General features: G+C 42.1%; 1 protein-coding gene across 7 annotated transcripts in view; it reads right to left on the minus strand.

The window, feature by feature from the left end:
* Window positions 1-13704, minus strand: part of CATSPERE (catsper channel auxiliary subunit epsilon) — a 177148-nt gene that overhangs the window by 23522 nt on the left and 139922 nt on the right. For all 7 annotated transcript variants that reach the window (XM_063707110.1, XM_063707105.1, XM_063707103.1 and 4 more), the window contains 2 exons: window positions 11664-11763; window positions 7108-7194 (listed from right to left, as the gene is read on the minus strand). In XM_063707110.1, coding sequence (XP_063563180.1) covers window positions 7108-7194; window positions 11664-11763 — 187 coding nt within the window. The remainder of the gene's footprint in view (window positions 1-7107; window positions 7195-11663; window positions 11764-13704) is intronic.

A 13704-nucleotide genomic window follows, 5' to 3' on the forward strand; every position in this document is an offset into this window, starting at 1 on the left:
AGATGTAATGGCTATTCCCTTCTATTTTACCCCTGCAGTGCTCTTTATAGCACTTTAAGAGCGATACTGGGTTAAACTTTGATAAAAAGTGAAGCTTAGTGAAAGCAAATGTTGTATTTATAAACAATTAAATTAGAGTGTTGAGAATATGTAAGCATATTATTTTCCTAAATCAACAAAATACAAAATGTTCCAAAGATGCTTAATTGGGGACAGAAACAGTTTTGATCATAAGGTACAGACACAACAGTCAAGATGGTACATCCTTGGGTTTTTATCTTGCCCTAGGATCTTCATTTAGCCCCATTACCATTACCATGTCTTTCTGTGGGTCTCAAGATACAAACTGTCTCCTGCCTGCCTTTTTAAAAACACAGATAAAACAAGCCTGTATTTTTAAAAGTTACTCTGTTAAAACAAATACAATGAAAGAAAATGATTATTAAAACTGGCAGATACCTGATCCTACTATTACATGGCACTGGTTCTGGGTCCTCTTAGATCCTGTATGTTTTCACACCCTACTTAAAGGACCCTTCTTCTACCATTCTTGCTCTCTGAAAGCTTCTCATTTGAAGGAAACAGGAAGCCTTGTAAGGCAATTACTTTGGATGTGTCTGAGCTTTTGTCTATCAACATCCTTCAAGGTTACTATGGTTTGAATGCATCCCTCAAAGTTCATGTGTTGGAAACTTGATCCCAAAAGTTGAGATGGGAAGTGAGGTCTAATTGGTCCCACCAGGAGTTTGGATCACAGGGGCACTACCTCCATCAATGAGATAATGCCGTTATCACGGAGTGGGTTCCTTATAAAAGGATGAGTTCAGCCTCCCTTGCCTGCCCTCTCACTCGCCCTCACCCTCGCTCCCCTTTTGCCTTCTGCCATCTGATGATGCAGCAGGAAGGCCCTTGCCAGATGCCAGCTCCTTGATCTTGGACTTCCCACCCTCCAGAATCATGAACCAATAAATTTCTGTTTATTATAGATTACCCAGCCTCTGGTATTCTGTTATAGCAGCACAAAATGTACTCAGAAAATGGTATTTTCTTTTTTCTACGTATTTTGAAATATTCCTCCTTCATGAAAAACTTCCCAGTCAATAGAGCTTTGCAATCAATCAGCTCTTGCACAGTCTCAAAGAGACTTCCTCATGGCAACTCTATGGACAAAAATGTTATCATGATTAGATGGCAATAACGATAAGCTCTAGAGGGAAGCTTATTGCTTACTGCTGTATCCTCAGTCTGGCACACAGTAGTCAAGATACATTTGTTGAATTAATGTGTGTTTTGTTTTGTTTTGTTTTTAGGGATGGAGTCTCGCTCTGACACCCTGGCTGGAGTTCAGTGGCATGATCACAGCTCACTGAAGCTTCGATCGCCCAGGCTGAAGCAATCTTCCTGCCTCAGCCTCCCTAGAAGTTGGGACTACAGGCATGTGCCACCATGCCTGGCTAATTTTTTACTTTTTTTTTTTTTTTTTTTTTTTAGGAGATGGGGGTCTCACTATATCGCCCAGATTTCTGTCGAACTTCTGGACTTAAGCAATCCTCCCTCCTCAGCCTCCCAAAGTGCTGGGATTACAGGTATGAGCCACAACACTTGGCCTGAAATTTTTGAAAATTGTTTTATTCAGATGCGAGGTACAGTTCCGATTATGCCTGCCGTTACTTACCTGGATATCATGAAATGTGAGGATACAGACATATCCTACATACTATTACTTCCATTCCAATAATCAATTACAGTCATGTACTGCATAGCAATGTTTTGGTCACTGACAGAACACATATACAATAGTGGTCCCGTAAGATTACAGTGGAGCTGAAAAATTCCTATTGCACAAATACTTACCATTTCCTTACGTTATTCACTATAGTAACATGCTGTGCGTGTTTGTGGCCTGGGAGCAATAGGCTCTATCATATCGCCTAGTTATCTAGTAGGCTACACTGCCTACGTTTGTGTAAGTACTCTCTGTGATGTTTGCATAATGACAAAATTGCCTAACAAAGCATTTCTCAGAACATATTCCCATTGTTAAGTGATGTATGACTGTATTCTTCATTTATTCTAGGAGATGAAATAGTCATCAAGGTCTGCAGCTAATTTAACAGTATAACTTTAATTAAAGAATTCCAGTAGCACCTGTTCCTGAGAGCAATGTTTGTGGATATTTGTCTTTTTTTTTTTTTTTTTGGTCTGCCCAAAGTCCATTGTCATTTTTAATAGAATGCTGATTCCTCTTGGATATCATCAGAGTGAGGGTAATTCCAAGTCCCCACCTTTCATTCCAGAAGCTGACAGGCACAGATTCTTTTGCTCCCAACCCCAGGACATAGCTGGGGTGGTGGCGGGGCAGCTCTACCAATCTCCCAGGAATATGAATTAACAATGAGGGCTGCAACAATGAGAGGAATGTTTAGAGGTCGTTCATCAGAGTGCCAGTGCCCCAGCCAGGTTGAAGGACAATTGTTTGGAGTAATAAAATTTTAGGTTAAAATGCATTCCAGATAAAAATGTAACATGTTACATAACTGAATTCAGAGTAATATGTGTAGGCCATCAAGATGAGGAGGAGTTTTACATGTATATATTACATGGTAAAAATGAAAATTAAAAAATTAATTTTAAAAATAAGAAAAAAGATTGGGAGGAGAAGGTTGCTTACCCTTTATATTCTGGTAACCACAAGTATGATTGGAGCCAAAAACCCAGTCTGACTAAATGGAGCAGAAGGCCCACTTGATACTGAGCTGTGTGTACACCCCTGGCTGGTTGCCTTGGCTGTGGGTTCCCTCCTCATGTTAAAGATACTGTGATACGAAAGAGCAGAGGAAGTAAATAGTAACCAGGGACAGAGAACACACGTGTTCCCGCCGGACTTGGACAGACCTCTGGGAAAAGTTTGGAAGACATTTGTATAAAAAGCAAAGGAGGAGATCACAAGATGGACAGAGTTTTGTTGTGCGTAGAGTTGTATGGACCTGTACTGTCAAGGAACTTTCAGAGAAAACAGGCTTGTCATAGATTCTTTGGCTTCAGTTAGAGTCACTGTAAAGAATCTAAATGTGTTGTGTGCCCATGTTGCCATACCTGCCCTGTCTGTGGCAGTCTTTCCGGAAAGGAAACTCCAAGGAAGGAGGGGAGAGACTCAACAGCTTGACTCATGTGCAGGGTGGTGCCAGCTGCAGAAGCTCTAGGAACACAGCTTGAGCGACCTGTGCTGAGCTGCGGAGGCTTTCACTGTGTGTTAGTTTGTTTTCTGTTGCTTTTAACAGAACACCTGAAACGGAGTAATTTATAAGGAAAAGGAATTCATTCCTTTCCAAGGAGGCTGAGAAGTCCAAGGTTGAAGGGTTGCATCTGGTGAGGGCCATCTTCCTGGTGGGGACTCTGCAGAGTCCCAAAGTGTCACAGAACATCACATGGCAAGGGGGCAGAGCACGATAGCTCAGGTTTCTCTTCCTGTTGTGATAAAGCTGCCGGTCCCACTCCCATGAAACCCACAAATCCATTATCCCATTAATCCATTAATCTATGAATGGATTAATCCACGTATGGGGGCTCTGCCTTCATGATCCAATCACCTCTTAAAGGCTCCCCCTCTCAATGCTGCTGTACTGGAGTTGGAATTTTAACATGAGTTTTGGAAGGGACAAAAATTCAAAACATACTGCCAGAACTGACTAATCATCCAGGGAAGGATTTTTGAAGGATTCTTGTATACAGGCCACTGAATCCTTAGCTTGATAAAAGGCCAGGTTCAGGAGTAGGAACTTAGGAACAGAAGCCTCAATGGACACAGATCAGGACTAGTTATTGTAAGTGGAGGGATAAAGGCTGAATATTGCCTTCTCACTGAAAATTCCTCTATTTCCCTTCTTAGCAGGTCATTTTATTTTATGTAGGTGAATTATTCTATAATTACATTTTAATCATAAGTGGCATCCCTAAAACTCTTGATTATATTTAATTTAAAAATATTACTATATGTCTCGATAAACTCTGACGTTGTTTTTCAAAAAATCTGTTTCTTCTAGCATTTCTTGCTGTTGTCTACCTTTTTGCCATTGTGGTCTGTAGCACTTTTATAAAACAATATGTTGGGTTAATGAAAAATAAGTAAAAGACTTGTTTTTTTGATGTATCCCCACTTGAAAATATAAAATATCTTATATTTTTTGGTGAAGGGTTCTTCCAGGTCAAAAATAAACTGTGAAACTTGTCCTACCAAGTTACTTAATACGTGGGTCCATGAACTTAATTGGAAAAGTATGTGGTATATTCTAAATATGTTCGGAAGCTGTGCATATATCATACAACAAAGCATTGCTAGTAAAGACCTAATAGCCTTGTATCATTATGTATTTTTGTATATAGACATGCAGGAATATTTATATTGTTTCCTATTTCGTTATTTCCTAATGTGAATGATGATACCTGCTGACTCTTGCTCCTTTTTCTGTGTCACTGCCAGAAAGATATCACTGCCTGATATTCCCTGTTATATTATTAAAACTTCCTCCTCTCCCGCCATTATTGTTTCTTCTCCCATCTTTTTTTCACGCGAAAGCCCACTTGATCAAATCACCCAGTCTCTTAGAAAACAAATCTCCTGGCCGGGCGTGGTGGCGCGCCTGTAATCCCAGCTACTTGGGAGGCTGAGGCAGAAGAATTGCTTGAACTCAGGAGGCGGAGGTTGCAGTGAGCTGAGATTGCACCACTGCACTCCAGCCTGGGCAACAAGGGGAAACTTCATCTCAAAATAAATAAATCTCCCCTAGCCTCATGCATTATACTCAATTTTTAGCCCAGGACTTCCCAGTCTAGTATTTTCAGCCACATCGAGAAACTCAAATCAGATTCTGTATCATGTAGATGTAGACAAGCACTCAGCACCCATATTCTCCCTTTCCTTCTCAACCTCCAACCTTACCAGGAGAACCTGTGAAAATGCCATGCTTGCTTATGAGTCCTTCAGTGTTTTCCCTAAGAATTTACAGTCCCCAGAGCTTCTTCCCTGATTTTTTAAAAATGTAGGTGTCGTTCATCCTTCTAGAATCAGGACTATGTAGCAATTAGTGTAGCTCCAAGAACTGGAAGGCTTTCTATTTCATTTCAGGTATATGTTTCAGGAAGAAAGCAGCCGATTGCCCTGTTGAGTTAAGATACAACGTAATAATGACACCCTTCAGTAAGAGTAGCCTTACTCACGAGGATATAACTAGTCTTTGCAGGTACCTGCTTTCTATTATATTCAGACTTCAGACTGAATTCACCCTTTCAGTGGTGAGCTTCAAGCTTCTCATGCAGTAAAATGGAACACGCAGGGCCTGGCGTGGGCACTCCGGAGTCTTTCTAGACTGTACGCTACTATTTCAATTGCTCTGAAATGCAGTCCCCAGATCAGCATATCAGTATCATTGAGGTGCACATTTCTGGGCCCCAACCAAGACCTGCTGAATTAGCAACTCTGGGAGTGGGACCCAGCCATCTATTTCAACAAGGTCTTTTGGAGATTCTGGTGTATGCTAAAGTTTGAGAACCATTGTACCGTATCATACCAATTGAGGCAAGCCTCATGATTGTTAATTACCCAGTGAGCTCACTGCTGCTTTGGAGTATGTTATTTCGGCAGAATCTTAGAATATTTAGGTGCCTTTTGTAAGATTTGGGGATATCATCCTCACCTATCATTTATCCCTATCCCTAACTCCAGACCCTTGGATGTCCTTCAATGGAAAATCAGGAGGGTAAGTTTCGTTTTAACTGATTTAATTACCAGTTTAATTCCTTATGATTTTTATTTTTTAATTTGATTTTTTTTTTCTTTTTTGAGACAAGGTCTCACTGTGTCACCCTGGCTGGAATGCAGAGGCATGATCATGGCTCACTGCAACCTCAGCTATCGGGGCTCAAGTGATCCTCCCACCTCAGCTTCCTGAGTAGCTGGGACTACAGGCATGCACCACCAGGCCCAGCTAATTTTTTTTTTTTAATTTTTGTAAAGATGGGGTCTTACCATGTTGCCCAGGCTGGTCTTGAACTCCTGGGCTCAAGCGATCCACACGCCTCGGCCTCAGAAAGTGTTAGGATTACAGGTGTGAGCCACCATGCCTGGCCCCCTTATGATTTTTAAACTGTAGAAAAGTATTCTTTATAATAGGTATATGATCTATAATTAATTAATTTGGTCCACAAATATTTAATGAGCACCTATAATGCATTAGATGCAGTGAACAAAACAAAATTTCCCTCATGGAGCTTACATTCTAGTAAGGGAGCTAGAAAATAAATAAGATTTTGAAAGTAGGCTATGTAATGTGTCATAGTTATAAATGCTAATGATATTAAACAAAATAGGGGAGGGAGGCTGGGTGTGGTGGCTCACGCCTGTAATCCCAGCACTTTGGGAGGCTGAGGCAAGTGGATCACTTGAGGTCAGGAGTCAAAACCAGCCTGGCCAACATGGTGAAATGCCGTCTCTACTAAAAACACAAAAATTAGCTGGGTGTGGTGGCACGTGCCTGTAGTCCCAGCTACTCAGGAGGCTGAGGCAGGAGAATCACTTGAACCAGGGAGGTGGAGGTTGCAGTGAGCGGAGATTGTGCCACTGCCCTCCAGCTTAGCAGCCTAGGCAACAGAGAGAGACTCTGTCTCAAAAAAAAAAAAAAAAAAAGGAAAGAAAATAGGGAGAAATATGCGCTTTCATGAAAGTGATGGTTAAGTTTTTCCATACGGTGGCCAGGGAAGTCCTCATCGACAACTTGATTTTTCAGTAAAGACCTGAGGAAGTAAGGGAGCTAGGCAGTCTTTAACAAGACTCACTCTTGATGCTTTCACATGTTTAACAGATATTTAATAATCTGCAAACACATATTTACAGCAGCGAAAATTAAAATAGAAACACAGAACCAACAAAAGATCAAACAGAAATTAAGATGAAGCATTTTAAAAATACCATGATACAATTTAATATAAAAATAGGATTTGATTTACCAAAGCAAATTTAAATCCAAAATGTTTCCATCAAGTTTTTATTAATAGCAAAATGCCAGATTAGTTATTCCAAATAAACAATCTGGAAGGTAATGTTTCTCTTACCTCAGGTCCCCAGACTTCTTCTAGTGGGAGGTGCTTGTTAAGTTCAATCATTGACTTCCATGTCTGTGCTTCATGTAAACAACCACTCTGTCAAAAGATGGCACATGTATGTGGGTAGGTAGAAGTTTTCATATCAACTTATTCCTAAGTATTTAATGTTTTGTTGCTATCGAAAATTTTGTATTTTTAAAACTTACATTATTTAAATGTTGGCTGGTATACAGAGGAATAATTGACAATTGATTTTTGTATATTGATCTTGTGTTGAGAGAATATTTTTTTGAGACAGAGTCTCACTCTGTTGCCCAGGCTGCAGTGCAGGGAAGATCATAGCTCACTGCAGCCTTGAGCTCCTGGGCTCAAGTGATCCTCCTGCCTCAGCCTCTCGAGTACCTAGGACTACAAGCGTGTGCCAGCATGCCTGGCTAACTTTTAGTTTTTTAATTTTTGTAGAGATGGAGCCTCGCTATGTTGCCAAGGCTGGCCTTGAACTCTTGGCCTCAAGCCATCTTCCTGCCTCAGCCTCCCAAAGTGTTGGGATTACAGACATGTGCTTGGCCGAGAGAATTTCTAAACTCACTTATTAATTCTAATTGTTTCACATGAACAGTTGTGTCATCTGCAAATATGACAGTTTTATGTTTTTCTTTCCCATCCTTATACCTTTTATTTGTTTTTATTATTTTTTTCTTATTACAAAGATCTTCAGGAATAGTGTTGCCTAGAAGTGGTGATAACACCAGAGGTCAGGAGTTCGAGACCAGCGTGGCCAACACAGTGAAACCCTGTCTCTGCTAAAAATATAAAAATTAGCTGGGTGTGGTGGCATGCACCTGTAACCCCGGCTACTCGGGAGGCTGAGGCAGGAGAATTGCTTGAACCTGGGAGGCAGAGGTTGCAGTGCGCCAAGATCACACCACTGCACTCCAGCCCGGGTGACAGAGTGAGACTCTGTCTCTTAAAAAAAAAAAAAAATGAAGTGATAAGGGCCATCCTTGTTTTGTTCCTGATTTCAAAGTGAAAGTTTTCAAATTTTTACCATTAAATATAATGTTTGCTATAATGTTTTGTATCTACATTTCATTAGGTGAAGGATGTTTCTATCTATTCATAATTTTCTAAGATTTATTTATTTATTTGTTTGTTTAGAGACGGAATCTTGCTCTGTTGCCCAGGCTGGAGTGCAGTGGTACAATCTCGGCTCACTGCAACCTCCACTTCTTGGATTCAAGGGATTCTCCTGCCTCAGCCTCCCGAGTAGTTAGGACTACAGGTGTGTGCTACCACACCCAGCTAATTTTTGTATTTTTAGTAGAGACAGGGTTTCACCATGTTGGCCAGGCTGGTCTTGGAGTTGACCTCAAGTGATCACCTGCCTCAGCCTCCCAAAGTGCTGTAATTTTTTTCTGAAAGTGATCAGCTCCAAGATAGGAATTGAGCAACTCAGATACAGGCATGGATAAAGCAGAAAGATGAGTGTTTAAAGTTGCCCTAACAGCAAGCAGAAATAATACTGGGAAAAATGAGACACAGATAGAGATACAGAGAAATCGATATTGGCAAGATGGTGCTAGAGAATTGAACTATGGAGCTCACGCTGCATAGGAAGGGAAGGGAGGAAACGTGAGAGAGAGGGAGAAGGAGAAAGCAGAGGGTTCAGTACAGCAGATGGCCAGGTTGTGTGAGACAAAGTAGGAGACTGGAGTAGTGTGAATAACAATGAGATAGCTAAAGGATTGGGGGTTGAGGTCAGAGGGTAAACTGTTTGAACTGAAATGCAATTTTTTTTTTTTTTTTTTTTTTTGAGACAGGATCTTGCCCTGTCAACCAGGATGGAATGCAGTGGCATGATCACAGCTCACTGCAGCCTTGACCTCCTGGGCTCAAGCAATCCTCCCGCCTCAGCCTCCTGAGTAGCTAGGACTACAGGTGTGCATCACCACACCTGGCTAATTGAAAAATTTTTGTGTGTGGAGAAGGGGTTCCACTATGTTGCCCAGGCTGGTCTCAAACTCCTAGGCTCAAGCGATCATCCCGCTTCAACCTCTCAAAGTGCTGGGATTATAGGTGTGAGCCACCATGCCCTGTCCTTAAATGTAGTTTTAATGGGGGCTGCTATATTAGTTATTAGTCAAGATAGTCTCTACGTGCTGCAATAATAAACCCCAACTCTCAGGGGATTTACAAAATACAAATTTAATTCTTTTTAAAAAAATTATTATTATTATTATTTTAGACGGAGTCTCACTCCGTCACCCAGACTGGAGGGCAGTGGCGCGATCTCAGCTCACTGCAACCTCCGCTTCCTGGGTTCAAGCGATTCTCCTGTCTCAGCCTCCTGAGTAGCTGGGATTACAGGTGTGTGCCAGCATGCCCAGCTAATTTTTGTATTTTTAGGAGATATAGGGTTTCACCATGTTGGTCAGTCTCAAACTCCTGACCTCGTGATCGGCCTGCCTCAGCCTCCCAAAGTGCTGGGATTATAGGCATGAGCCACCGTGCCTGGCCAACAAGTTTAATTCTTGATCACATATAGCCCAGTGCAGATGTCCCTGGTTAGATGGTTCTGACGGTGCCTCTCCTCAAAGCAGTGAATTAGGAACCAAGGCTTTTAAAAATGTGTAGTGGCTCCTTGCATTCCAGCTCTCATCTACTCCAGCCTTACTTGTTGCTGTAATACACTGATGTGAGGTACGATGGAAAGCGTGAAGGTTCACGTGATTCCTTCTTAAGCACTTCACCTGGAAGTGACACCTATGACTTCTGCTCATATTCCAGCCATGAGAACCAGTCATATGGCCCCAGCTAGATGCAAATGCATCTGGGAAACGTAGTCCCTGTTTAGAAACTTTCCCAGCAATACCCCCATAGGATGGATGGCAGAATTCAGGAGTCCATGGTGATTGTTTTCAGAGCAGGAGGAAAAGTGATCCAGTTCTGAGTATACGGTACCAGTAAGTAGGGATGGCATAGATGTCAACTGAATGGCAGGAGCCTCAAACAAATGGAGTTTTACTTAGAGTGAAGAGAGAATGACCTGGAAATGATACTGTATCTCTTAGTGGCCTTTTGGCTAAGACCAAGTGCAGCAATGATACTATGGATGAGGGAGAACATCAACCCCAAATCTCACCCTTATGTATATGGGGTGAGAGAAACAGTACTCTTGGTTCGATAGAACTATAGGGAAAGGGTTGTCCTCTGAGGCACTTTTATTGAAGAAGGATCTAGAGCGTTTAACCTTGAGGCATAATGGAAAGGTTTGAGAAGGAAGAGAGTGATGGGAGTCTGGACCAAGGGAGAAGATGGATACAATAGTATAGGGATGAGACTGTGCAGAGGAAGCAGACCAGGAGAACTTACATATTAGGTGCTGAACAAGCATAGGTGGAATGTGTGGTGGGACGGATGTATTTGGTTACATAATTGAAAGACAATTGCCAGTCACAGTGGCTCACGCCTGTAACCCCAGTACTTTGGGAGGCTGAGGCGGGTGGATCGATTGAGGTCAAGAGTTCGAAACCAGCCTGGGCAACATGGTGAAACCCTATCTCCACTAAAAATACAAAAATTAGCCAGGCGTAGTGGCATGTGCCTGTAGTCCCAGCTACTCAGGAGGCTGAGGCAGGAGAATCGCTTGACCCCAGGAGGTGGAGGTTGCAGTGAGCTGAGACTGCACCACTGCACTCCAGCCTGGGCAACAGAGCGAGACTCTTAAAAAAAAAAAAAAAAAGCAAAAGAAAGAATTCTTGCAATACTCTGGGGGATGGCAGGTGGAACTCAGTTCTCTTGGCTGCCATCTAGATGGGTTATACTTCTGGATAATTAAGGTGTCTGGTAGATAAGAACATTACTTTGGAAAGAGCCATCCCTGTTTTTTTTGTTTGTTTGTTTGTTTTTTTGCGAGTGAAATCTGTGGGGAATATTAGAAATCAGTGCTGGTAACTTCTAGAGAGGCTCCATCATGCCAGGAGGCCCTCAGGGCAGGAAGGCCCACACAGGGAGGGGAAATGTGTTGATTGGGAGTGGTAAGACCACTCTGCTGCGGCCTACAAAGTGAAAGGATAGAATAAGGGAGATTCACCAAGGAGGCCAAGAGCAACCAGTCCTGGCAGGTGGAAGGAAGCCGGGAGAGTGTAGGGACACTGAAGCCAAAGTCAGCGGGGTCAAATGATGCAGAGAAGGCAAGTGAGGCGAAGCCCAGAGTGTCCGTTTGACTTAGTGCACAAGTGATAAACCTCCTAAAGCCAAAGGCAGGCCCATAAATAATCAAACACTGAATACAGTTCGGAGAGAAAAGAAGACTCATAGAGTTGCATCATCCTACTATAAATGTTATTTTATTCTTTTCTGACCCCTTTATGTCTGTCTTATGTGACAACTTCTATTTTTCATAAATGAATTTTAGTAGCCATATAATTTAATCTAGAGGTGATTTTTTTCCTACCCACTGCTGCCTTATTCTATTTTCCTTAGATCACTTATTTATAAATTTAAAACAGAAAGACATTGTCTAGTTGCATGCTAAATTCTGGTTAAATCCAAAGATGCCATACCTGTGCCATAGTATTATTAAAGCTATAGTCATCCCTGCCGTGTATTTCCCACACTATGAAATTTGCTTCAACGTCTTTAACATAGCCATTATCATCAAATCTGAAAGAAACAACAAACAGAAAGATACTAGTTTAATATAAAATAGAGGGGTTAAGAGTTCCAGCTTCTGAGTCAGAAGTGCTTAGGTTTAAATCCTGTCTTTATCACTTCATAAAGTGATAAAGTAACTCTGGGGGAGTTACTTAAACTCTTGAAGCCTTGATTTTTTTTTCTGTAAAATAATAACAGTACCTATTGTTTAGGTGTCTTTTGACAGCTGGATGAAATAAACAGATGTTCTTTCATTCAGCTCTCAAAATAAAACCTGATAGTAATGAAGGAGAAATGTTTTACTTTTTGACCATTTGGAACTCTAAGTTCTCTTCACTGGACAGGGTCCATCTGCTGATCAGGTGAGGGTAGCTTAGGCACTGCTGTCATGGGTGTTAGCAGGGAGAAAGACGGAAGGATGTGATGGATGGAGAAAGGGCAGAGCAAGGGCACAGCAGGATGCCCTGTTGTCTTTTAGCTCATATATTCATTTGCTGCCTATTATGTACTAGATGTACTAGAGAATGAAACCACAGAATTACTATGATGAGAACGGAGATGCTGCAGATCCCCCTAGGAGGAACCAGCTGGAAGGTGTGGCTGAGTCTGGAAGGATCAGTGGTGTCAGTAAGTCAAGGTGAGGCTGAGAAGCAGACGTAGCCTGTACGCTCCCTGGATCTATAGTCACGCCTAGCCCATGCTCAGAGAATGCAAGATGACTTCTACCAACAGCAGACACCAGCAAGGGGAGTGCAAGATGGACCGGCTACCCCTGCCTTGATGCTACAGCTGGAGACACAGGTCCCATTGGGCTTATTTACCTCAAACTCAGTGAGTGTTCAAAAGAGCTGTAGTGCTTCATATTAATATTTTTCTCCTGCTACCATGTGAACATAGAGGCTTGAGATCAGAGCTAAAAGTTCAATTCTTGATAAAGTCGTGCCTTTGCACACCAGAACTTGTGACCGTAAGAATGGTTACATGTTTTCCTTCTCCGTCAGTTACTCCCATATTTCTGAATGAAATTGTCCCCCATGCCTGTTGGGTAGAATTTCACTTAGGACCTTAGTGTCAGGCACTTGCTTCGAGGCTGCTGGCTCTGGGACTGTCGCCCCACCTTCTCCTTCTGGTAGAGCTTCTTGCTGCACTCACTGCTCTGTGTCTATCAGACAAAATAACAGGTCCTTGACAGTGTCTTCTGACTCACTGCCCCATCTCTGCTTCACCTCACATTTGTATCTGGCCTTCTAGGCCTGTTACAGCTTGCTAACACCCAACCCTTGTTATTAAAAGCATTTATTGTCCCATTCTCACAAACTGGGGACAAAAATTTTAAATGTCAAAAAGTGGTACCTGAGAAGTTATTTTCTTTCCATCCTATTTAGTTTTGAGAAGTCATGAAGAGATGAACTCAGAAGGTTAGTTCTCAAACAGGCATGACTAGCTAGGGATTGGAGGATTGGTGTTTGGCTTCTTTTCTGACGGGGAGGAAGGCCACAGAGAATTCAAAAACTCTACTGAGAGCTCTGGGACCCTTTCGCAACAGACAAATGCACACATGTGCAGGCATACATGTATTTTTGTATAGTTTCAGAGATTTGGGTCAGGCTTTAGCAAAGCTCTAATTCTAGGAGCTTTGGAAAGAACAGGATGTTTGCATCTTCCAAAAGTCATCAGACTATTGAATTATTACCATTTATTGGTATTTTAGAGATGGGGTCTTGCTCTGTTGCAGAGGCTAGAGTGCAGTGGCACAATCACAGCTCACTATAACCCCTAATTCTTGGGCTCAAGGGATCCTCCTAACTTTAGGACTACAGGTATGTGCCACCACACCCAGTAAATTTTAAAATCTTTTGTAGAGATGGGGAGTCTCACTGTGTTGTCCAGGCTCATCTTGAACACCTGGCCTCAAACCACCCTCCCGCCTCTGATTCCCAAAGCACTGGG

The sequence above is a fragment of the Gorilla gorilla genome, chromosome 1, assembly GCF_029281585.2.
Source record: "Gorilla gorilla gorilla isolate KB3781 chromosome 1, NHGRI_mGorGor1-v2.1_pri, whole genome shotgun sequence".
Classification (NCBI taxonomy): domain Eukaryota; kingdom Metazoa; phylum Chordata; class Mammalia; order Primates; family Hominidae; genus Gorilla; species Gorilla gorilla.